This window comes from Glandiceps talaboti, chromosome 14 (assembly GCF_964340395.1).
Source record: "Glandiceps talaboti chromosome 14, keGlaTala1.1, whole genome shotgun sequence".
NCBI lineage: Eukaryota > Metazoa > Hemichordata > Enteropneusta > Spengelidae > Glandiceps > Glandiceps talaboti.
In genome coordinates this window covers 11,243,425-11,271,154 of record NC_135562.1, presented here as the reverse complement: position 1 = coordinate 11,271,154, position 27,730 = coordinate 11,243,425, and the positions used below count along the sequence as shown (strand labels likewise).

At 35.3% G+C, this 27,730-nt stretch overlaps 1 protein-coding gene across 1 annotated transcript in view; it reads right to left on the bottom strand.

The window, feature by feature from the left end:
* The window catches only part of LOC144445249 (laminin subunit alpha-2-like), a 132,392-nt gene that overhangs the window by 10,377 nt on the left and 94,285 nt on the right, over nucleotides 1–27,730 (bottom strand). Inside the window, exons 37-38 of the mRNA XM_078134791.1 lie at nucleotides 20,222–20,417; nucleotides 3,064–3,222 (exon numbers count right to left, since the gene is read on the bottom strand). Coding sequence (XP_077990917.1) covers nucleotides 3,064–3,222; nucleotides 20,222–20,417 — 355 coding nt within the window. The remainder of the gene's footprint in view (nucleotides 1–3,063; nucleotides 3,223–20,221; nucleotides 20,418–27,730) is intronic.

The following is a 27,730-nucleotide window of genomic DNA, read 5'->3' as shown; positions in this document are numbered from 1 at the left end:
TATAATGCGAGAACATGGGATTGAATCCCGGGGCTTTAACATTTCCTTCTCAGTTACCATGGCTACAAAAAGCCCTAGTCTTATAATGTTGTTAGTTCAAAAGTAGATGTTTGCTGCCCACAGACTTTGAAATATATATACTGTACAAATGCAGCTAAAAGCTATATGAAACATTCTGTACTTGGCAGACTGTAAACTTTATTAAAACTAACTACGTGTATCTGTAACGCTCACATTGCCCACAAGCATTACTGGGATGTGATCAGGGAAAAGGTCACAACAAAGGACTTGCAAGTAACCGAAAGCTATTCATGTGTAAGAGTGCATATGTGTAGGTAAAGTCAGCCATGACAGTATGCTCCAGGCAATAGCAGTTGACAACCAGTCGGGAAAAACGCAGATTTACACATGACGGTCTCTGGAATCATTCACATGAAATGAGTACAACATCCAGGGCTACGTTGACGAAGTCAACTCAAGACTCAATACGACCTGCTACATAGTTGTGTAACATGTATTCAAGTGTGATGTAATCAAAAAAGTGTTGTCATGGTAATCTCAACACAATCCAATTGTAATCAATCAAAATCGTCGATCCACAATCTCACACTAGAAAAAATTATTTGATCAAAATTTCTGTTTTTTGTAACTTTTCTTCACAAATCAATGTCATTTTATACCAAATCATAAAAAGCATCTTTTTATTTTTTATTATTTAAGATTGTTGTTGAAATATAATCATTCTTGACAAAAAAAAAGTGAAAGTTTTTTTTGCATGTGTGAAGACACACATAGGTTATGATAGAATAACTATAAACACATGATACAATTGTTAGCAATCAACGTAATACATGTACTAGTCTTCAGTATTCTGGCCATTGCATCAGGTCCAAATACTGTACTGTCTGCAGTATTCTGGCTGTAGCACCAGGTCTGTTACAGTACTGTCTTCAGTATTCTCGTCATTGCATCAGGTCCAAATACTGTACTGTCTGCAGTATTCAGGCTGTAGCACCAGGTCTGTTACGGTACTGTCTTCAGTATTCTGGCCATTGCATCAGGTCCAAATACTGTACTGTCTTCAGTATTCTGGCTGTAACACCAGGTCTGTTACAGTACTGTCTTCAGTATTCTAGCCATTGCATCAGGTCTAAATACTGTACTGTCTTCAGTATTCTAGTCATTGCATCAGGTCCAAATACTGTACTGTCTTCAATATTCTGGCTGTAGCACCAGGTCTGTTACAGTACTGTCTTCAGTATTCTGGCCATTGCATCAGGTCCAAATACTGTACTGTCTGCAGTATTCTGGCTGTAGCACCAGGTCTGTTACAGTACTGTCTTCAGCATTCTAGTCATTGCATCAGGCCCAAATACTGTACTGTTTTCAGTATTCTGGCTGTAGCACCAGGTCTGTTACAGTACTGTCTTCAGTATTCTGGCCATTGCATCAGGTCCAAATACAGTACTGTCTGCAGTATTCTGGCTGTAGCACCAGGTCTGTTACAGTACTGTACTCTTGTAGCACCAGTACTGGCAGACTTATACTTGTAGCACCAAGTCTGTTACAGTACTGTTTTTAGTACTCTGGCTGTAGCACCAAGTCTGTTACAGTACTGCCTTTAGTACTCTGGCTGTAGCACCAAGTCTGTTTCACAGTACTGCCATTAGTACTCTGGCTGTAGCACCAAGTCTGTTTTAGAGTACTGCCTTTAGTACTCTGGATGTAGCACCAAGTCTGTTTTACAGTACTGCCTTTAGTACTCTGGCTGTAGCACCAAGTCTGTTACAGTACTGTCTTTAGTACTCTGGCTGTAGCACCAAGTCTGTTTTAGAGTACCTTTTTAGTACTCTGGCTGTAGCACCAACAGTGTTACACTGTTGTATAAGATCATTTTCATGCTTCCAGTTCAAAATTACATTATCATATGTGATCCTATTTTGGTCAAACAGTTGATGACCATACATGTAGTTATAACACTATATGTATGTTCATCATGGAAGCACTAAGATTCATACACAAGTTCTCTTCTTCAACTTTAGATTGAGAAACAGACGTGTCTGACAGAATGATCCAAATTTGTGAGAGGTGTTGATGAGTAACCAGAGGTGCGAAAAGGTTAGCTTCAATATATGTAAATTTAGGTGTGAAAGTACTTGTCAGTTATGTACATCTAACTGTCCACCTTCTGTGATGATATCACTGTAATTTGGTAAAATGTCTTATTTTCCTACATTGGCATAAAGTGACAGATTGTTGACTTTGATGTACATGGCCTCCAATAGTCTTCATTTATCCATGTTTTGTTCCCTGTCTATGATCTTGACTGGTTTTGACGTCAGTTCCGGAGATTGATGACCAGTTCCATGTAGTTGGCAGAAAAGGAATAATTCTGTCTGGACTTTCTTGTTAAATAATTTAGGCCAGGCTATTTTGTCATATTAAAGAATTTAACCTTCAACAAAGGAACAGACTTTGTCGGGACATTTCACTACAGCAGTTATTAGAATTTACAAGCTAAACTTGATTAATTTAGAAAAGCGCAATCTATTATTCGTATCTCATTAAACTGGGCCAAGTAGCTTATTAGTTAGGCTGATCACATGATGTAATGGCCATTTTTATGTCTTGTTAGTGCGCAAGCAGCTGAGATGCGAGGGTTGTACATAAAAGATGAGGCCATTTAAAGAAACATGTGTGTGTGTTCTCCTAATCACTTCACTCTGTCAATCTGTAATCACACACTTGATGTTCCATGTCCTGTTTGCTTAATTAATGAACACCAGCTTACCGGCACTATGCACTCATGGTCAAATTTTGATGTGAACTAAATTCAAGACAATAAATTGCTTGTGCGCTCGTTGGACGCAAATGCATACTTGCAGCTGTCAATGTTTCTGAGAAACAGTTCTTCGAACTCTCAATCTTTCAATCATAGTCGGGTTTGACCTTCTTTATGTGGAGCTGCCATGCCCTTTACTGAACACTATTAACTTCTATCACAGCTTTTACAAACACCCTGTCAGCTTACTTCATGAAATAATGCAATGTCAGTTTACTTACTTGTTCTAGTCTTGGCACAGCTAGACTTTCTGAAACTCCGCCAATAAACAGGGATGTTTTGATGTCCATGCTTGATGCACCCTCAGGCGCTCTGTCACGCACTTCATCACCACCATCAACCGCGACTGTACCGGTTCTACGATTCCGTGTTAAAACGATCTGCAAGATAAAGGTTAAAGGTCAATAGAAATTACAACACAATTTCACGACTGTTAATAGACCAAAAAAAAGTTCTACACAACTCTGTGACCTTGGGATTAATCAATGGAAATGTCACTGAGTAAGTCATCTGTTTTGAGGAGGTAATTTCACAGATTAAGACAACTTTAGGACAAATTTAGAACACACAAAAAACACTTTTTTTCCAATTATTAGTTCATCAATGGCTGGTAATCCCACGCCAAGAGGTGATTGTGCCTTTAGTACATAGCTATCAGATTTGATACAACCAGGTCTTACCGAGTTAATAAGTAATTTTGACCTAACACGTACTGCTAGAGTTACCTTTTGTTCTACAATGTAAAGCGGACAGCATAACCTTAGGTGCGTGTAGAAAAGTCTAATAGAGTTATTACTATCATGACAAGCTTGGATATTTTATCAACTGATATTCACAAATCATTCTGTATTTTTGGACTAATTTGACAAAAGTTACACATATTCTGTTAAAGCTGTAACTGGAATGTTCTTTTGAAACTTTTTCGTTGGATACAACGACTTACTCGTAATATCGTAAATCCTGCACACGCTTGAATCACCTGTCGGTAAACGTTTTTGTGTAGCAGTACACATAGTATGGTGCACTATACTTAATAAAAATAGATATTTAGGTATTTAGATCCGGACCCAAAAATCAACCCCCCCCCCCCCCCAATGAATCACAATTTCAACTTATTACTATATTACTTATAGATGAAATAGACCTCTTATTGACATGTACAATGTTTAATTACTGGTATTTTAACAATTTTCAGTGAATATATTGTTGAGTGTCTGAAAACATTATACCCCGTTACAGCGAGTGTAGGTTTAAGCATACTACGTAATCACCTTTATCTTCCGCTTAGAAATGAACAACAAAATCATTGCAAAAACACCTCTAATAATACCACTACAATATATATGGTATTTTACACATGTGAATGTTTTTTTATCTTTTGACAACTTCATAAAAATTTGTAGTAAATATTTGAAATGAAGTTTGGGTTAATACAGTAGACGACCCTGTCTTAAATGGTGATGTCTCAACAATGTGCTAAGTTTGAATGGGCCAATATCATCCCTCCCTATGTGGCAAGGTCTCACCTTTGAACAAAGTTTGAATGGACCCCCATCGCATTCGGCACTTTGATTGACCTTAGTAGTGGTAAAATCTAACATTTATGCTAAATTTTAAACAGCCGCCATATTGCATGCAAATTATGTGGTGGTTATGACTCAGCTTTATGCTACGTTTTAAAGCACCTCTTCCCATTTGATAGTTTGATTGAAAAAACCTCCCATCTGTCCCAACTTTAGTTAGTAGTGGTAAAATCTAACATTTGTGCTAAATTTAAATGAAAACATCCTCCATATTGCATGCAAATTATGTGGTGGTTATGACTTTATGCTACGTTTTAAAGCCCCCCCCCCCCTCCCCCCTTGATAATTTGACTGAAAACACCTCCCATCTGTCCTGACCTCTGTGCTAGGTTTGAATGAAATCAACCAGATTACTAGTCTATCAGCTAGCCCTCGGATGTTCTTCCGATAAAATATGACACACAGCCGAACAACGCTATCGAGGATGGAACATCCGAGGTCTAGCGAATGTCATCAGGATATAAATAACTGCCAATCAGAGAACCGTATTAGCGACAAGCCGCACAGAGGACAATAGCTAAATTTTCATGCATATTCATCTTCAGGAGGGGCTTGTAAAAATAACCACCAATGCGTTAACTAAAATGTGTGAATGACAACGTCTACACACTCATCAAACACAATTACCATAAACTGATAAGACATAGTAATGACATAAATGTGTTTGTCAACACCTGCATGCAGAGATTGAATATATTAAAGTATATATATGCATATATGGCCCAACCCATCGCTTATCGTAATCTCAATGGAATGTCTGGTCTGAAAATGACGTTCGCTAGACTGTTCGGGCAAGCCCTCACATGCGAACTTCGTTCGCTTATAGTTATAGCATCGAAAGAAAGCCCAAACGTCTAGCAGCAAGACTACCAGATTACATGCAAATTGATAAGAACAGACTCAAAGATAGACAAAGGAGTATATATCAGATTATATCATATCAGCTTGGGCTTCTGTCAGTAGCTATGTACCTGGAAGGTGATATTTGCATATATGCAAATATCACCTTCCCAGTATATATATATACAATGACAGAGTCCCTCATGAGTCTTATCAAACCCCTAATTCTTCATCTGTACTGTCTGAACGGTGTCTGAGAAAAGCATAACGTTTGATATTTTCTAAGGAAGCAAGCCAATTATGATATTAACAATTTATAATTTGATAAGTTCAAAGAAACCAAGCCGCAATATGATAATGATATCTTCATCTGTTCTGACCCTACACTTTAGTTAATTAGGTACATTAATAACGACTGAAATTTGACCTTGACACAAACTCTCTATTTCATTAAAACCAATTTAAATTTATACCACAGCAGTCATTAATCCTGGCTAGTAAAGACATACCATACCCTGTCCTAATTAGTGTATGGGTGCACATACTTTATTCTAGGTTTCTTATCGTAACACCTTTAAACTGATGGGTCGGTCGTCGGTTGATTAAAAATTTCACAAAAACTACATGTTGGTGATACTTTCATTTCATAATCTTACTTGGAACATTTTGAATGACTTAGAAATGGTAATTAAAGTCAGAATGAAACGTGAACCATTTTATCTATTTAAGTTCCCAAAATTTAACAATAAATGATAACTATTCCTCACATACATGCTTGCTGTCTTTGTTATATTTTTTCTAATCCTACAGATCAACTATTTTTATTATACCATGCACAAGCCAAGATATTATCTTTGAACAGAAAATATGGACTATATACCCTGGTCGTTCTACATCACTGGTTCTGCTGTGCTCGATATGTCAGTCAAAATGTTCCACATTTCTACTACTTTCCCCGATTTTTTATGAATTATGCTTGCGGGAGTATAATTATACTATTCCCAAATATTTTTCTCCATTCTGCTGGAAATTACATGTGACCTAAGGGTATTGTCACTGTGAGTAGCTACAAGGTTGCTTAGGTCATTCATATTTTCCTTGACTGAACAAGAAAAATATTGGGGAATAATATCTAATTTAATATTCCACCAAATTAAAAAAAAATATATGGTTATGACAAACACTGAAATGAAAATAAACCATCCTGTTCAATAACCTTTGTTATATTTTCAGTAACTGATGAATTAATGCTTGGCCATATACACAAATATGCATTGTAATTTGGTATTGATGTCTACAGTTCTTTACACTTGTTTAACCACAGACTAATCTATAAAGCTGTCGCTGTCCTAGTTTCACTAATTGATAGTATTGCTATCTGTTTTATCAACACATTTACCTACATTCTAGGCCAGGGACCACAGACACAGCGATATCTATCACTCACACTCATTATTATTAAAAACATCAAACCCTTGGACCACTGAGACAGAGAGATTGTCAGTTGTTATTAAGACATACTTACTAGTAAAAATATCAAACCCTTGGAGCAATGAGGCATTGAAAGTTGTCATTCATACACAATTACTAACAAAGACATCAAACACTTGGACTGATGAGTTATGAGGTATATCTTTCATTCACACTAATCACTAGTAAAAATATCAAACCCATGGACCACTGAGGCAGAAACACTTGTCACTCACACACATTTACTAGTAAAGATTGATGATGATCAGGTTTTGGGGGCATAACTTGAAAATAACTGATCCGTGATCCGATCATTTGAACTACTTCCAAACTAGACACCAAAAGGAACATCACCACAAGCATTGAAACAATTAGCTCAACAGGTTTTGAGTTAAAGTTGTGCGCATGTACACACGCACGCACGCAAGCATGCACACACACACACACACCACACCATGCCTACAGAGCACTATTGAACCCTATTGGCCTCGTTGTGCTAAAAACATCAACCCCATAGACCAATAACACAGAAATAGTTGTTATTCAGACACACTACTAGGCTTTCAGAGACAATCTCACGATTGGCGTAATATATTCTCAGTTGAATAACTATTTAATTAATCCGACATTCATTTGACGTTGCACGTTTTAAAGAAATGTTATCATTTTCACTATGATGTCTGTACTTTTCAAATTTATCTGATGACAGAACCACTTAAAAAAGTTATATTATTCGTATCTTAGAAATCAGTTGAAAGTTCATACCTGGTTAAACGTCGATCCATATAATGTGTATTTTGCATGCAGGCTGTGTTTCTCTTACATTCACAGGAAATGGTTAAATAGTTCGTTTTCAATTAGCGGGTTAATCTGTATTACGTTAATCCCATCAATATTATCTCATTAATATTTATGTCCAAGCTGTGACGTCATGCGAAATATTTAACTGTTGTTAAGTCGTTGACTTTCTGTTTTCAAAGAGAGAACTTTTAAACAAGTAGCTGTGATGTCATACAAAATATATCACTGCTGGTATGTTGTTTACTTTTCTGTTCAAAGAGAGAAGTTTTAGACAAATTCTTTAATTACTGTTATTTATGCAATATAGCTTTAAATATTGCCTGGCCGTGAGGGCTATAGCACCCGTTTATTACACCCGAGGGACTGTGAGTTACCAGAATCACATGCTATTTCCCGAGGCTGAAGGCCGAGGGAAATAGCATGTGATCTGGTAACTCACAGTCACGAGGGGGTAATGAACGTGTGCTATAGCCCGATATAGGGCTATAGCAATGTGTTCAATATTTCAATATTTCCAATGTGTTCAATATTCCATATTACACTGGATGGGTTAGATGAAATATTTTCATATTATACCGGATGGATAGGGTCAAATATTAAATATTATCCTGGATGGGTAGGATGAAATATTTTCATGTTACACTGGGCGAATAGGGTGAAATATTTCCATATCACCCTGGATGGATAGGGTGAAATATTTCCATTTTACAATGTATGGATAGGGTGATATATTTCCATATTACACTTGACAGATAGAAAGATATATTTCCATATTACCCTGGGTGAATAGGATGAAATATTTCCATATTACCCCGGGCGAATAGGGTGAAATGTTTCCATATTACACAGGGTGGATGGGATGGAATATTTCCATACTCTGCATATTGGAAGTTTGTTATTGTATGCACTACAATGAAGAAGTGAAATAATTCTCAGTGGGAGGTTAGACTTTTCATTAACACATTACATTGGTATGGACTCCCCGGACAGAAGTATTATGAATACACTAAATCATATTAATATCACACAGAGTAACCGATCACATCAATTATTTCTAGCTTTTATTGTGTTATTCAACAGTTAGTATTCTTTACATTTAGTCAAACGGTTATCGTTGAAAGACAGTTTTGATGAGCTGAACTCAAAAAAAAAAGACTTCAAAAATCAACAAAATATCAGATCTGACAATATCTGTAGTTTGGTTTTTCATATATTTACAACTGAAGGTGTCTTGAGAAGCGTTTACAGACATACACCAGATCTAATCAATTTTTCTGTATTAATTTTTTCAGAAAAGACATAAAAGAATGATATATAATGTTATTTTACTAATTAAAACTGGGTTTATCATCACGTGTAACGGCTCACTGATGAAATACAAATGTGTCATATCTGCAGTGTTGATGAAGCATGACACAAAATAATGATGTCCTTGTAACTGCTTATTAATAATTTTTTTATCTTATTTCAAAAATTGTTTTCACCCTATAATTAATTAAAGAGGTGCACTGGCTACCAGTACAAAAGCGAGCAGAATTCAAAATTCTCTGTTTAACATTTCAAGTCCATTTTGATCAGTTGCTAACTCAGTGTAGCACCGGTCGTGCTCTTTGCAGGAACTCAAGGAGCGAAATTTATCTACATCATCAACCACTCAGTAATACTATGGTGATAGGGCATTCTCAATTTGTGGCCCACGCTTGTGGAATACTCTGCCATTGTGTCTGCAGACTGTCACTTCATTTCAATCATTTAAATCCGGTTTTAAGACCTACCTGTACAACAAGACTTTTGTTAGATTCTGTTTTGTATGTGAATTGTACTCGAGATTTTGTGCTTTGTTAAGCGCATTAAGATATTTCATGGAATGTTCTCTATAAGAATAGTAAATTAGATTAAATTAGAAAGATACTTGATCACTAGTAACTATGACATCGGTAGCATGTAAAACTGAAGGTCATAATTCTGACATTTGTGCCAGGTTTGGTTGACATTGGCCTATGCATATCTGAGATACAGGTGATGGCGGAGGGATGGACAGGACCCAATGTAGTATTTCCCTCCAGGCCTTGCCCATTAGGGATTAATAAATAATTCAATAATTTTTGAGGCCCATCCAAAAATTACTCTTCATATAAGGATATCAGAATTGAAGTTTCAATCTGCCACTGCCATATACGGATGTTTGACTTATTTCAAGGCAAAAATCCACATAACTATAACAAGATGGATTTGATGTAAGTTAAGTATTTAACATTCCGATAAAAACAGTGCCTCATGTTGAACCTTGTCTGTTTAATCAAAAAGACTTCAAAATTAATGAACACTAACAAGCCAATTGCTTTTCTATGTATTTATAATTAGGAGAATGTTTAGACTGAGGTGAATGACTTGGCTCTATTAAAAATTGAGTTTTTTATTCCAAAATTATAATCAACTTTATTCAAGGTTATCAAGTGATTAGTGTTTAACACTGAGTTGGATGTGTTGTGTACTACGTATATCACCCTGACTTTAAACAAAATCTGATCACTAATGTTATTAAACTGGTAATTGCACATTTTCATTATCATCAATACCTTCAGTAATTTCCTTTTGAATCAAGGAATCCTTTTTAGTTTTCCTTTCTAGCTTGTTATAAAAACCGAGTATTAGGTCAAAAATAAAGAAAGAATTGTTTCTGATCAGGACAGGTTGTCTAAAATGGTGTGACGACACAATTTTTTTTTTTTCATTCTCAACAAACTAGTCATTCAATCTACTAATAATGGCAGTTTCTGTTCTTTTTATTTTGTTCTTTAGAGCAAGTGTGTATGTGGGGGCAGTTCTCATTTGCTTGTTCATGATTGGCTCTGCAGTAGGGAGTATTATTTTTGTGTTTTTCCCCTCGGATCTGCAGACTGCATGGGTTGGACAAACATGAAAATAAAAAAAGACTGATACGAAGGTATGTAAGACCAGAAACAATTCTTTTTTTTTTTTTTTTTGCCTTATGGTGTATAAATGAAGGACAGTACAACAAAGGAAGGTTGGATCTTGAATAATACATCAAATTTAATCCGCTCTGATACTCATTATCGATTCAAATTAGTGTAAAATTAAGTTCAAGTTGTCAGCTGTTTCAGGCATAAGCTCTTCATCAATAAAACATAGATTTACTTTTATTGAATTTCAAGGATTCTTGAATTAGCACAGGTGTTAAGGAGATTACAGCTAAAACAGGCAGAGTTCCCCCAGAAGACTATACATAACATATACATTTTACAGCTAAAACAGGGAGAGTTCACCAGAAGACTGTACATAACATTATACATTTACAGCTAAAACAGGGCGAGTTCACTAAAAGACTGTACATAACACATACATTTACAGCTAAAACAGGGAGAGTTCACCAGAACACTGTACATAACATATACATTTACAGCTAAAACTGGGAGAGTTCACTAAAAGACTGTACATAACCTTATACATTTACAGCTAAAACAGGGAGAGTTCACTTAAAGACTGTACATAACACATACATTTACAGCTAAAACAGGGAGAGTTCACCAGAAGACTGTACATAACACATACATTTACAGCTAAAACAGGGAGAGTTCACCAGAAGACTGTACATAACACATACATTTACAGCTAAAACAGAGAGTTCACCAGAAGACTGTACATAACATATACATTTACAGCTAAAACAGGGAGAGTTCACCAGAAGACTGTACATAACATAAACATTTACAGCTAAAACAGGGAGAGTTAACTAAAAGACTGTACATAACATTATACATTTACAGCTAAAAAAGGGAGAGTTAACTAAAAGACTGTACATAACATATACATTTACAGCTAAAACAGGGAGAGTTCACCAGAAGACTGTACATAACACATACATTTACAGCTAAAACAGGGAGAGTTCACCAGAAGACTGTACATAACATATACATTTAGAGCTAAAACTGGGAGAGTTCACTAAAAGACTGTACATAACATATACATTTTAATATAATGATCAACATCGATCATTTGGCAAGTTGACATCAATGTTTTACTCACTTGACAGACAAGAACACTTTTACGGCTGAACACAGCAGGGTTGTGATTAAATATAGAATTTTGCTTACGTTCATTCAGCTTTTTAGAAACCCCTCAAGAACAACCATGCTATGTTCAGCAGTAAAAGTGTTGTTCTCTGTCAAGTAAAACAACAATCTAAACTTTCAAAATGACTAACTTGGATCATAAATATATATGTTAGATACAATCTTCTAGCAAACACTGCCTGTTTAAGCTGTAAATTTGTGCTAAAAATCGCATAAAAGTTCATAAAATTCAGTTTTGTGATCATTATTTAGTAATGATTTTGTCAAAGGTTTCATAAAAATTTTTTTCAAACATTTCAAAATTGGTCCAATTTTATTGCTTTTATTTCATTTTGTTGTTATTTTAGTTTCAAATTTATTTGTACTGAAGCAAGAATTTTTCAGTGCTGGATGGAGTGCAACAAAAAAACACACCAAAAGAATAAAAAAATACAAAACATCGCTCCTTTTTCTGGAGTTGATCAATGTGTAATCCAGTGACACGGAGAAACATCAAGATGTCAGAACCACATGACAAGCTTACAGTCGACTATTTTATCTCTCAGAACTCGAAAACACTGAAGTGAAAAAACTCACAAAAAAACCTGTCACTAATCACAGACTTCTTTTTGCTGCAAGTGTAAATGAACAAGGACATGTATTTTGTGCTGTTATCTCCTACACAAAGCAGAAAGCAGAGTGGTAAAATAGTGAGAACTCAGCGTGAAAAGTTGCATTATAAAAGGTGTGTGGTATGACTTCATACCTATTGATTACCGAGCATTGATTTTTGTACCTTATACATGACTTCCCTTCCATTTTGTCCCACTTTTCTACATAACACTTTTGATACCCTATTATTCCTTTGATGACAGTTTCTCTGCATCTAAATTACATTCCACATATGTCTTTTACAACTGACAACAGTTTCATTTCAACATTACGAGGGTTAAAGTAAAGTGACCAATACTTCATATATACTCAGTGTTTCGTGCATCTCTGCAACTTTTCCTTGACTACACAACTTTGCATTTCATTTTCTTCTCAACGATTTTTTTCTTCACTTTCATTTGATAAATTCTTCTTTATAATTTCGTCAAACTTTGTGTTGTCTCATTTTTAAAACATCCTGCTAATTAAGGAATTAGGCTCCAAATACCCACATTTCCATGCGTCATTTCAAGCCTTGAAAACTGTAAATTTTGACAGGTATTACCCTCTCTGTTCAGAATTCCAACCCCTCTTGCTAAGGTTCCCCCTCCTTGTGTTCCCCTTCCTTCTACTTACTTGTACCATTCCCCCCTTCTGTTCAGAGTTCCCCTCCTCTTTTTTTTCAAAATAACCCTTCCATCTACGTACAAGTTCTCTTCCCCACTTTTTGTTCAGAGTTTTCCTCCTCTTTCTTTCCAAAGATACCCTCTCCATCTACTCCAGCTTCTCTTCCCCATCAGTTCAGAGTTCCTCATCTGTCTATTTTGACCCCCCCCCCCCCCGTTAAGAGTTCCCTTCCCTTTCTTGTCAGAGTTCTCCCCAACCAAACTAACATCACTTAAGAGAGGAAATGTAAATTTTACCAAGTTTCTCCTTTCTTAATCCTGTTTATCTCAACTTGTAGTTTGTGTACAAACAAAAACCTCCCTGATAGAAAAAGGATTAACGGTTGATGAAAGTAAGATTGTAGTTGAAGATTGCAGTTTATCTAAAACTGCAAATTTGACCTCTGAGAATCTCAACTGCAGGAAAAATCTGAGAGTCCTTATCTTAGTGATGAAAATCGAATTATTAAACCAATAACTATGAATTCAAAGAAAACAATGTATTTGTCAGGACTTTTGACCTCCGTGTCACAATAACTCAATTTTATAATTTTTACTGAATTTTGAATATTTGGGCAAATTTCTCTCCTGGAGACAAGACAAACATCGACATTTGATTAGTCACGATTTGGCTGATCCGAACTTATTTTAATTAAATTTCACTTTTTGTATAAAATTTAAATCGCTCCTAGTTACACAGAAATGTAATTGCCAAATGCATCCTAATTGAATAAAGAAGACAAAAATGTAGTCATTTTACATAACAGATCAAGGTAATTTATATGAATGCATATTATTAACTTAAAATCGGTAGCCGGCATTTGTATGGATTTCTTGCTGTGTGAGGTCACCCCCTCCCCCAACAAAAAAGAAGAAAGATATTTGTGCAAGTAATTCTTTACCAGACATTTTCTATCAATATATTTTGTGCTTTTCTGCAAGTTGAAGTTCTAGAGGCCATGCAAAACTCAAAATCAATCGTACATCTGTATGGATTTCTTTCGGTGTTAGCTTTGCCCCTAAAAGATAATTGTGCGAGTATTCATTCAAACATCTTTATCAGACATTTCCCTTCTGCACATTTTGTGTTTTTCTGCAGGTTGAAGTTCTCAAGGCAATGCAAAACTAAATCGATAAGTACATCGATCTGTACGTACTTTCGGTGTTAGAATCCCCCCTTCCCCCCCAAGACATTTGTGCAAATGATTATGTCAGACATCTTTCCCAGACATTTTCCCTACAGATATTGCTGGAGTTCCAAAGGTTGTCTGTGTGTCATTTCATTCCCTTCTTAGAAAACTATTCACTGATAACCATGGCGATTATTTTTGAGACTTCATTTTTATTGAACATTTTCTTTAATATGAGACCTTTTAGATATCAATAAATGTTAGAAATGTTTTAACATCCGGAATCTGAAATAGCGCTAGGTCGAGGAAAATACTAATTCAAAATTAAGCATTTTGTTGAGCATCATTCAGTGAGAAAGTGAGTGAAGGTGATGTGACGAATATTTTGAGTCTTAATTTTACTGAACTTTTTTTTTAAAAATGAGACAATTTTAAACAAATTTAGCTTTGAAATCAATACCTCTAAAATCTGAATATAAAATGGAGAGAGCTCAATATTCTTTAGAACTCAAGAATCTGGCTGAGCATATTTCGGCGGCGAAGTGGCAGTGAAGGGGGTTAATATGACACCCCGGTGTATTCATTAACAGCGGACATGAAGAATTCACCTCTACTCCTTGACAAACTGTGGTCAACTCATTACTGCGACGTGACTGAAACGTGGAAATGTTTCTATCAATGTGACGCTAATACCTCCTGATGGGTGAACTTCATGGTGAAACTTGGGAGGAAATTAGACCATATTGAGAAAGTGGTTTACTAGACAGGCAACCAGAGACAATTACAAGCATGCAGAATAGGAGTACAATTATCAAGAAAATTGAAACAAGGCGGACTAGAAGTCAATTTGCTAAGTCTCTATGGCTTTGAGTTTAATATGATAGAAATCAGTGTAACGTCTACAGGGAGCAGCGTGTTTAGTGATCAATTTAATTGACGGCACCATAAATAGCACATCAGGAAAATGAAGGCCTACAACATGTCAAACAGTAATCATAAATATCAAGTCTGAAAGCAGATGACAACACGACATTGTAACACAAAGTAATTTGGAGATTGTTAAAAGAAATGAGAGAGAAAGAGAAGGCATGGCACTGTATGACTTCACTGTAATTTAGTCGGTATGCACAGATAGACCGACAAGGCAGTGGTAAAGTAATTTGGATTGCATTGGAGATGGAAATAGTCGGGAGTCGCGGCAGAATGCACCTATTGAATTAGTTTTATCTGTAACATCAAGAAATCCCAAGTGTTAGCAAAGACTGTCCATTAATTGTATCTGATGCATCTGCTGACTTAGATATCGAACACAGAAACATTTCAAGACAGTATACAGATAATCTTTTCTGATTTTTATCAGTGATTATATGAATAACATTAGTTTTCTCTCCCCCCCTGGTTCATTCACTGCCTTGAAAATATACTGTCTCCGATCCGTAACTGAATACAGAACTTAACTAAAGTCGCCATATCATTAGTTCCAATGTCTCTCAGTTAACAACTTCATTTATACCGCATCTGTTTTTCTTGCTCACTTTCTCTGTATCCACTAAGGGCACTCAGAAACCTTGAATATACACTTCAAAAAATGCCCTTATTTTCTCACAATTCCACAAGACTTCATCGACAACACCTCATCAGGGCTGTATACTCCACAAGGCACTTATGCAGGGAAATTTCTTGAGTAGATGTTGGCAAAACTGCGAATAAATTCCTGACAATAAAACTTGAGCATTTACCGTCTTGCTTTAATCATTTCTTGAGTCACTTTCGATTCAGTCATTCTTTGCCTGGCCTAATAATAGTATGCTAGGTGGCGAGAAGTCATTTAACAAAATATTGAAAAGCCTGAGTGAGTACAAAGAGTTCTCGGCAACGTAAGTGCACTTTGCTAAAATGTGAGCCACAATGTTTGTATAAATTTTGGCTGGTAAGTAGTTAAAATCTAACGTTTTGGCAACATTCTCACGAATCTCAAGCTAAATTCTGTAAATTAAAAACAAGTATATTCATTTTTTTTTCTCAAAATTTTTTCTCAGATTTTCCAAGCTGATATTCTCTCTGTTACTACGTTTCTAAAAATCTCCTAAATTCTCTATACAACGAGACAACTATACAGAAAGTTGCTTTTTTTTTCATATCCTCCTTCAAGCTAACAAGGTTCCAAATTTCCTATAAAAAACGATAAACATACAGAACAATTTCTGATTTTCCAAGATAACAACCTCTATGTTGACAGTTCTGAAACCTACCTCAGCAAAAACACTGAATGTAAAGGAAACTGTATATTGTATGTTTATGCAAACGGATTGGAGCTATAGAAAGACCGAATATTTCATAACATAATCACTTTGTCTCAAGTTATTTGAATTTTTTACAAACATAATAAACATCATGCAATTCTACTACAAACTACACTTTCTTAAAAATCAAAGTTGTTATGATATGAAAAATTGTTGTACCATGTAAACGGCACTCAAACAGGTAAATGTGGGTTGCCATGGCATTTGATGATGTGTTGTTCTAAAATTACCATTTAAGTATTTGAAACCATAAATGTTGTCAGAGAAATTTTCCCCCTGTCTATTACCAGGGTTCTAAAAACCTCAGGTAAAATCCTGGGAAGCCTTGCTACACAAAAAAATCTGGGGACTTCGTCTTAATGTTGGGTAAAAGAATGAAAATCAAAGTGCACTCAGGATAGGCCTGAACCAATACTATACTGCCGTTACATAAACATCAATTGTATGCTAGGTCCATTACACCAGATTGAGTTAAAATGCCGCCAACAATAAACTATTGAAAAAAATAGGCTTTAATGTTCGTTATATCACACGTCTTATTCATCCTTACATTTTCACATTTCAATGCTTTTTCCCTGACTTCGACGACAGTACATGTACAGAAAACGGCTAACTTCATGTCATTATAGAAAGCTATGTCGAGTGAGAGTTGTATTTCACATGACAGCATCCCAATACAAATTTACATAAAGTTCCCCTTTCTTTTATATATATACCTCCAAAGCAACCCGGTTATTTCCGTACACTTTGGAAATTTGTGGGCATCGGAGTTTACTACTATCAAATGGTTCGGATTTCTATGATGAATCACGAATGTTGTTTTTTCCTGTCTGTTGAAGTTTAGTATGTATATAAATCAATCCGGTCTATTTCAAAGAGCCTTTGGACTGTAAACCCTGGATTTAACTTTGTGTGTTCCGAAGACGATCTGACTGACTGACTGATTGATTGATTGATTGATTGAACAAAACTGGCTTATAATCAGCAAGCTACCAATTCAATTCTACTTAGGGGGAAAACACAGAAGCTGAAATATACAACCATTTTTTTAATCAGCACGTAAATGAAGGGGGTTGACTTAATGACATTATTATCCACAGCTTGAGATGTCGATGTAAATGGGTTCATGTTTAAATGATCATGTTCTCTATGACTCTTAAATATCATTAATAAAAGTACATGTACACATAGATATCTTCACTCTGCAATAAACTGAATATGAGAATAATTGCAAAAGATGAACACTGACTGTATCAAACATTGCACAAAGATGAACACTGACTGTATCAAACATTGCACAAACTGACTTTATCAAACCTTGCCCAAAGATGAACACTGACTTTATCAAACCTTACACAAAGATGAACACTGACTGTATCAAACCTTGCACAAACTGACTTTATCAAACCTTACACAAAGATGAACACTGACTATCAAACATTGCACAAAGATGAACACTGACTTTATCAAACCTTACACAAAGATGAACGCTGACTTTATCAAACCTTACACAAAGATGAACACTAACTTTATCAAACCTTGCAGAAAGATGAACACTGACTTTATCAAACCTTACACAAAGATGAACGCTGACTTTATCAAACCTTACACAAAGATGAACACTAACTTTATCAAACCTTGCAGAAAGATGAACACTGACTTTATCAAACCTTGCACAAAGATGAACACTGACTGTATCAAACCTTGCACAAAGATGAACACTGACTGTATCAAACCTTGCACAAAGATGAACACTGACTTTATCAAACCTTGCACAAAGATGAACACTGACTGTATCAAACCTTGCACAAAGATGAACACTGACTTTATCAAACCTTGCACAAAGATGAACACTGACTGTATCAAACCTTGCACAAACTGCCTTTATCAAACCTTACACAAAGATGAACACTGACTTTATCAAACCTTACACAAAGATGAACACTGACTGTATCAAATCTTGCACAAAGATGAACACTAACTTTATCAAACCTTGCACAAAGATGAACACTGACTTTATCAAACCTACTGTTGAACAATGACTTTATCAAACCTAGCACAAAGATAAATACTGTTGACTTCATCAAACCTTGCACAGAGATGAAGCCAAATCTTTAGACTTCGTTAATCTCTGCTGTTCACGATGTGTTTTTGCAGACACAAAGGTATTCAAGCCAGTGTATTGATGTGACTTAAAAGCCCCTAAAAGGTACAATCTCCGATTTGTTAGAAAACAATGGAAAATTTGACATATGTTTATAATACCAAGTTGACGTTAAAGTTGCAAACTGCAATCAGTGGGAAGCAATCCGATGGTTCAATGCCCGCTGAGTGAATAGATGTTATTGAAAACACCACATTCACTACATTGTACTTGGACAAAACATCCTAGGGCTAACAGTGAACATCTGTAGAGCTGTGAATGACTACCCGTCAATACCATACCATAGGCACACCACTCCGAGTATGTTGAAGAAGTCAAACCCTTATGGCACTTTCCCATCAGAATGAAAATTTGCATATACTTACCATTCTACTCTCATTAATTTGTCAGCCATCACATACATCTATCAATAGCTTTATTTTGCTGAAGACTTATATGTAAAAATTCACACACAAATTTTTTTTAAAAGCTTGATTGTGTTCCATTGAATCAGACTCCAAGGTTGACAACTAAATTTGTCACAAAAATAGTGAAAGATTTGTCACTTTTATTTGGCGAACACAGTGACTAATTGGAGTGCCTTTAACAAAGAATCGATTCAAAAAAAATAAAAGTGCATATAAAACAGTTACTTTTATTTGAAGATAGGCGGGTTTGTATTAATATTGATATGATAACAAAGAAAGCACTTTAGCTCTGTAAAGGCACAGTCACTTCAAACATGTTCATATAAATATGCAGGAAATTGTGATGAACTATGCATTTTGTTGTGTGTTCTGTGAATTGTGCTATGGACTGGGTTGAGTGAACACAATGAATTCTTCTCATTCGCAAAATATGAAAACTGATTGAGATATTACGAATTTGTACTTAACTGAGCACTGTTTGGGAAATGGCTATGTGTGTGTGTGTGTGTGTGTGTATGTGTGTATGTGTGTATGTGTGTGTATGTATGTATGTATGTATGTATATATGTATGTATGTATGTATGTATGTATGTATGTATGTATGTGTGTGTATGTATGTATGTATGTATGTATGTATGTATGTATGTGTGTGTGTATGTATATATGTATGTATGTATGCATGTATGTATGTAGCTCGAGTATTGGAGATGAAAAATGAAAAAATTCAGAAGATAAGAGATGAATACTTGGACCTTTTATTTACTTTACAGTCGCAGTTACTTAAATTTGATAATCATTCTCTATTTAAGTACATTTTTTCATTTGTAGATGATAATCTAGCAAGTGTCACAGCTAAATATCTCAGTGATATACTTAATATTTTCAAGACATTGTAAATATCAGTGTTTCATTTGGTATATTTTCTTGCCAATGTCACTTCTTGTGTACACGGCTTAATAAATAAATAAATAAAAATATGCATGTATATGTGTATATGTATGTATGTACGCACGCACGTACGTACGTACGTACGTACGTACGTACGTATGTATGTATATGTATGTATGTACGTATGTATGTATGTATATGTGTATATATATGTATGTATGTATGTACGTACGTACGTACGTACGTACGTACGTACGTACGTATGTATGTATGTATGTATGTATGTATGTATGTATGTGTATGTATCTATGTATGTACGTACGTACGCATGTATGTACGGAACATTACAGCAACGTTATTGAGACACTGAATTGAAAACAAGAAAGTGGTCTTTTAAGACTTACTGAATGCCATTCGCCATCATTAACTGCAACATTGCTACTTAGTCTGAGGGCACCAGCACCATTGTCAAAAGAAAATAATGGTTTCCCATCAACCAGCTGCAGGGATGCAAAATCACCCTGACCATTCCCAGCTGTTCCGACGTAAAAGATCACACCAGTTGATGCAAAAGTACGCACTTCAACGGTGATGTCAAATCTAAATAAAAATACACAAGTGATAAGACATTAGTATAATATCAATCAAAAAAACATTTCACATTTAAACAGAGACTAAAAGCAGGGCCTTCAAACATATATACATTTATTAATTTAATATACATACACACATACTTACATATATACACACATACATACATTATTTACACATACATACACACACATACACATATATATATATATATATACATACAGAAACATGCACACATACATACATACATACATACATACATACATACATACACACACACACACACATACATACATACATACATACACACATACATACATACATACATACATACATACATACATACATACATACACACACACACACACACATACATACATACATACATACATACATACATACATACATACATACATACACACACACACACACACACGCATGCATAAGTCAGGTATCTGTATGACGCTAACTAAGGATAAGTAAAGATATGAACATACATTTCTGTTGCTTCAAAGAACAAGAATAGTTTTTTGTCTGTTTTTATTTTTGGAAATAGAAACAAAAATTTTTGCTGGCGGCTAATTGTCAGCTGTGGTCATGATCACTGGGGGTTTATTATTACCGATTGAGGTCATTCGGGACTCATTTTCAATCCATAAAACAAGAAAGTGAGACAGATAGTGAGAGAGTAGCACATCCCTGATGATGCTTAGGTACTCAAACATCAGGTAAAATCTATAACTAATATCGATATTTTCTGCCAGCACCACGTTGAGTCTGTTTTGTCAGAAACATTCACATTAAGACTTGCAGCCAGTTTCAGCAATACCAAAGTCTTATCATTCAGAGCACAATTACATACTCTGAAAGAATCAAAACTTTGTCAAACAAACAACAGTTGTCGACTAGAACCGTTGTGAAACGAATGAAAACTCGACAAGCACACGTACATCATGCACAAACCATGTAAACTTGGATTATACTAAAGACAACAACATAAATTGTAAGCCATATTGGTAGACTTTATTCATTGATAGTCTGATTAAATTACTTTTTTTCAGACAACCTCTTAAATTAGTCCTTGTCGTATTTTTATGACTTGTGATTGTTTTGCGCTAACATGTCCTGTCTAATTACTATCTAGCCATGTTCATTTATTGACTAGGTAGTGATGGAATTTACTGGAATTACAATTTATAGATGGTAAATTACCAAGATGTCTGCATTGTACCATGGAAAACAATGATACATATGTACAGAATGTTATTGCTGATAACCCCTGATGAACTCTACTATCACAACAAGTCTGCTAAGTGTAAATTCTGGATCTATAGTGAACTGTATTTGACTATAATATTGTGAGGTATAGTACAGTTTTCTAACAAGGCTAGCAACAGGTTAGCTTTGGGCTAGTACTGGGTAATGGCACTACGACCTCACCAGCATATCTAGAAGGGCCCAGTAATGTCTGCAGCAAGCCTTTGTAAAAACACTTGGCTAATGAAGTGTTCATAACATCACACTGACTTCAGGTCTATAGAGAACTCTACTCGACTATTATTCTGAGGTACACTACAGCTTTTTGACAGGCTACTACTGGGTTGGTTGGCACTACGACCTCACTAGCATAGCGTTAGTAACTGGAAGGTGTAATGCCTGCAGCAACTCTGTGTTAACAGATGGCTAGTGAAGTGTTAAGAACATCACTGTGACACTGACTTCAGGTTTATAGTGAACTGTACTTGCCTATCAATCTGACGTGTAGTACCAGCTCAAGTATTACTTTACAACTGGGCTAGTACTGAGCTAGAATCAGGCTTTATACAAAGGACTGACACCATATCACTATGTGTTCCTACCTATTGGAACTTGGAAGGATTGATACCTGCACCAGCCCTGTGTTAAACAAAGGACTAGCATGGTGTTAACAATAAGAAAGGGTGCAGTTCACAACAAAACAACAGTCAAACAGACTAGTTAAAATGTTAACAAAGTTTTTACACTCATCTACCATAGTCTTACACTGGAACTGACAGGTAAAATCTACCTGCGTTCCAAAGTTGTTTTTTTTACTATGGTCCCTCATTAAAATTATTAGACAAGGTATGGAAATAAATTTTACCAGATTTCCCCTCCTTTGAAACCAGCGTTCCCAAACATTTGCAAAAAAACAGCACAAACATGAAATTTCTATGTTCAATACTGAGTTACTGAAAGAAGTGTTATTGTGAAAATCTGAATACCCACATAAAAAAAAAATTATTTCTCGATTTTGATGAATGATTTTAAGTCACGAAACGTATAGCAACTGATTTCTGTTTAGCTATTTGTCTGAAAACCTGTACTAAAGAATTTGCTCTATGATTTTTTTTTTTTCAATTTTGCTCTACACTATGTGACGGCATCTCAGCATTGTGATGGCGTCTACGCGTCTGTTGTATTGTGGTCTTAGCAAAGAGTAATAACCCAACTATCTTAATTCATTGTAGGTTACCTAAGTACTTCAGAAATTCCATGTATTAATATCATCTAAGTTCACTTTTCTGATAATTACGAACACAAAGTTGACTGACTCAATCAGTTTAGAAATATTTCATAAGTTGTTTGAATTCACCTTGCAGTAGATGATGTGGTTTGGATGCAAAGGTTGAATAAAACTTCTTTGTAAAAATCAAAATCTAGCATTTTTCAGTTTTTAATCAAACTAGCGGAACTGTAGACTTCCAGGTGCCAAGAGATCTTACTGCTATCCGCTGCGTCATCATCGTTCACTTTCTAAAGTTTAATTTATGATTCCGAGAAGAAGTTAGTACTTTCCAGGGAAAAGATACCAGATTAGGCTCTAAAGAAAGTACTATTGCACAGCCGTGGTTTTCAAAACTCCTTAGTGTATTGCACACCACTGGCTACTACTTCAAAGTTTCCACTCATAAGCTTACAGGATTGAGAAGAACGGAATGTTAAAAAGCGAACAGAGGTCTTTAGGACTCGTTAATCCTGCAAGTGACGGTTCAGTGAAAGAGCATATTAGATGAGAATTAATCCCATGATGTATCGACTAATCCGCACAATAATGGAACAATGTAGAAAACCTACATATTATCTGTGCCTAACTGACCCTGTAACATCACAGGTAAATACCGCTAATATCATGGCATACACAACATACTTAACTCCCAGTGTTTGACATCAATTGGCGAAATTACCAAGAAAGTTTCAAAGTGCACACTTGGGAGAAGAACCGGACAGTGTGGAATCAACTACCGGTACACACACAACATAGAGACAATAAGGCCACAGTTTATCACTTTTTACTCTGAGTGATTTTTATATCAAGTGCTAATGGGCTATAACATTGAGACGATCCCACACCACTGGGGAACCGTTGAAGTAAGCCGCAGTCATTAGCATTAATACATATAGTAGGTTAATTTGCACATGTTAACTTGCGAGTATCACAGTCAATACTAAATCATTGAATTTTAAATAGATCTACGACAGTTAATATGTGGTGTGTTATTAAGAGAGAGAAAGAGAAAGTGCATTCGAATGAGATAAGAGCTATGCCTGGTAAACTGAACGATACTTTGACTTGTAGACTTAATCACATTTAGCTCGATTAACACCTCTGCTGTGAAGCCGACATTCACTACAATCATACTCATCCATCAAAAATCAATGCTTTTGACAGTTTTAATAAAAGCCACCAAAAATAAGAACAAGTAATAATAACAACGTCATTTTACATCAATTTTTGTTTTTTTGTGAGTGAATTACATTTTGCTGCTTGATTTTAATCAACTTTTTCTATGCATGCTGACCTTGCAATCATTCAATGTAGAGCCGAGAAGCATGAGGTAATCGAGGCCCTATCTATTTAAATGTTCCTCACTGATATATATATCTTAATTCTGATGCAATGTTTTTTTAAAAATTGACCAGCCACCCAAAAAATCCAAATAAACTATAGGTGGTGATGCCATATGCATATATATTGGTGAAAATTATTGTTCAGCCCTGAAATTTCACACCCCATAATATCAATCAAGTGGTTCTTTACATAGTATATGTCGGACTTTAATTGTCGTTTCTACAGAATCCAGACCATTGTAAATTGAAAGTATGTTCAATTCAATTTTGTGAAAAGAGCCTGCTCAGGCGCAAAATAAATTCAAGCTTCTTTCGTGCTCATCTACTACCAACATGTACAGACACACACACTCTCATTTTTTTCCAGGCTGACTGATCTATCATTTCTGAGGTGTTATAATGAGAAATATACTGTAACAGTTACGCTAATCTCTGACTGATTTGAAGGAGTACTAAAAAAGTACGAGTCAGATAGCTAGATCAGAGATGTGATGCCACAACATCCATCTACGACATAAATACTAAGATTATCCATCAATTCCATGATGATTCATAAATTCTGAACATAAAAACACAGAATCTGCTTTATAGAAAACTATCAGGTGATTTTTTGTCAACCTGAAATGAACAAGATTCAGTTGAATGTGTCATGCACAAACCTAATCTAACGATTCATCAGAGCCATCTCGGTTATCAATTTACAAAACGAACAAGTAATGTATTTTCATCAGGAGAGAAGTAACACTTAAGTTACCGTATACTGACGCATCACTTGGTTATCGTTCAAAACACAGCAAAGACAATTTATCAATTTGAAGAGGATAAAGATGATGAATTCCTACCATTTACCACTATCGAGTTAGTTATGACTAAAGTTTAATGGCATATCTTGGCGGTCAGTGACGATGATATTTCAAGTGGGCACACATGCTATACGCATATATAATTCATCAATTCTGAATGGACGAAGTCATATATTTAAATCGTAAGGAAATCAGTTATAAGTTTGAAGAATGGATTTTGAATAGAAATCGCTTTAGCAAAGGAATGAAAAGATCTCTTAATCAGCTTAAAGTTATTAACTACCATGGCAATGGACTAATGATTCCAGCGACTATCGTGACATTAATTTATGCGATATTCAGTAAGACTGAAATAGGGGATTTTGCATTCTTTGACAGCCAGGGTGCTTTTTCAAACAGGGATTAGTAGTAGATGGTATGGACACAGATCTAGTCAATCTATGCCGATTTGATCATATCCTGACTTGGATGAAAGACGAGGGAGGTAGCAAGGAAATGAAGCGATAAGCTAGCAAAAGGAAATTGGAAAAAAGGAAAAAGAGGGGTCGGGATTAGGCATTTAGCGGGGTCTAGCGCGCTGCTGACTTTATTGTGTAGTTAAAACTACAGGATAATCATCAGAGAATACTTAAAAGACTGTTTTAATCAGTTGTTAAACGCATTTGAAGACTACTTTTCTCTCACAATTAGAACCCTAATCTCTCAGCTTTTGGGATTACCCACCATTTTGAAATGCTACCACCTGCCACCAGTGCAATTTCTTTATCTACCATCAAGACACATGAGTGACTTACACTCATAAATTTACTGTGCCCTATCTGATAACTGGACTGAAGACAACAGGACAGCGTAACTATATAACTGCCATATATTTACACCACCGATATCAAATATCAGAATGAAGGACAGCTAATCACGTTTAGTAATCAGTAGATGACATATCTATGACATATTAATATAAAAACAGAGTTATATAAATATTAAAGTTGACAAAATTGTTCCTGCTATTATTACACAGCCTATAGATCTTGGCAGTTGTATAATCATATCGATGATGAATTTCACACGTACGAGTGACGCAAAACATAAAACTGTTTTCTTTATCATACGTTTGTTCCGCACCAAGTTTGATTAGACCACTTCTAATATAATCACGTAAGACTGAAGTCTGGGAAGTTGATAATCAGTCAAAAGTGAATTCCATACGAATACATTAATCTAAACGATTGGATTTCTTTCCGTCGCATGAGAACAGGGTGAACAGAACTACTGCCTTCATATTATTCTAACGCAGTGTTTTTTTGTCAGTTGACAGTCAATCAAATGAAGTTGACAACTCAAAGCAATTCCTACAATACTCTGTATAAACTCATTTGACATCACCATAGCTACCATCAAATCACCACAGCAACCATACAAAAAAATCTATGATTTCTATTACAAAGTTTCCCAGTTCAGATGTTTTCAAGCAGTTTATTTTTCTTCTTCTTCAATGTTCTGAGTCATGTCACAAAGACTAAAATGTTGACACTGTCAAACTAACATTATTATGAGTTTAGTTATAAAAATGATTTTGTTATCACTGGTTTTGATTCACAATTTTCTTTACTTAAGATGTCTTGGCACAGGTGTGTAAGTTGTCTATAATGTTGACATTAACTCTTTAACATCAAACAGAATCTGACTTATCTAATAGACATGTTGACAGTCAGTTGACAAGTAAGCTACTAATGAAAATGTCAAGACCTTGTAACCCTGTAAAAATGACAGCTTCCATGATTTTTTCCTTTCCATAGATTCCACGTATTTTTTAATGTCACAATATGCATGGGTAAAGAAAGAGGAAGCAGTTCATTTACAATCTGTTCAATTCAATTCTTGCATTTCATCTAGACCATTCAAAATGATCTCCCGAGTAATTTGTAAAAAAAATTTCCCTCGTCGCCATCAGCTAAAACGGTTTTCAGACACCAGGATGCATTATGCATTACTAGTGCTACATGCTTGACATAGTTCATGCAGGGCATACATTCATTGCATTCATTGCATTATCAGAAACTTCCCAGATGAAACATTTCACATTTATGGCTTCTCATTGGGTAGAATTGAACAAATTTGCATATTCATGTAAGATTGAGTCATGTGATCTGTTTCTCCCAAAGCAACCACAATTTGTGACACAAGTTTAACACTGACAAGAAATGAAGTGACTAAAGTGAATTGCATTTCTCTAGTTCAATCACTAATCAAATTACAAAATATGCACACTAAAATGGGGCAATTTCTAAATCATTTACAATTGATCAACTGTGATATTAAAGCCTAATGGCAGTATTACAGATCATGCATATGTAATAAGTAAAGATTGCATATGTAATGAATAAAGACTGCATATTAATGAGTAAAGATTACATATTAATGAGTAAAGATTGCACATGTAATGAGAGTAACAATGCATATCAATCAAGAGAAAAACTTAATTTCTAATATTACACTTTTTTTTAAATCCAACTTATCAGAATTTAATGAATAGGATTTAAAATGTTAAGTTTATGAACTACGCTTACTTAATTAGGTAATTTGCATATTAATACAGGGAGACCAATTACTGAAACATTTTTGGCTAACTCAAATGACTTTCAAAATAGC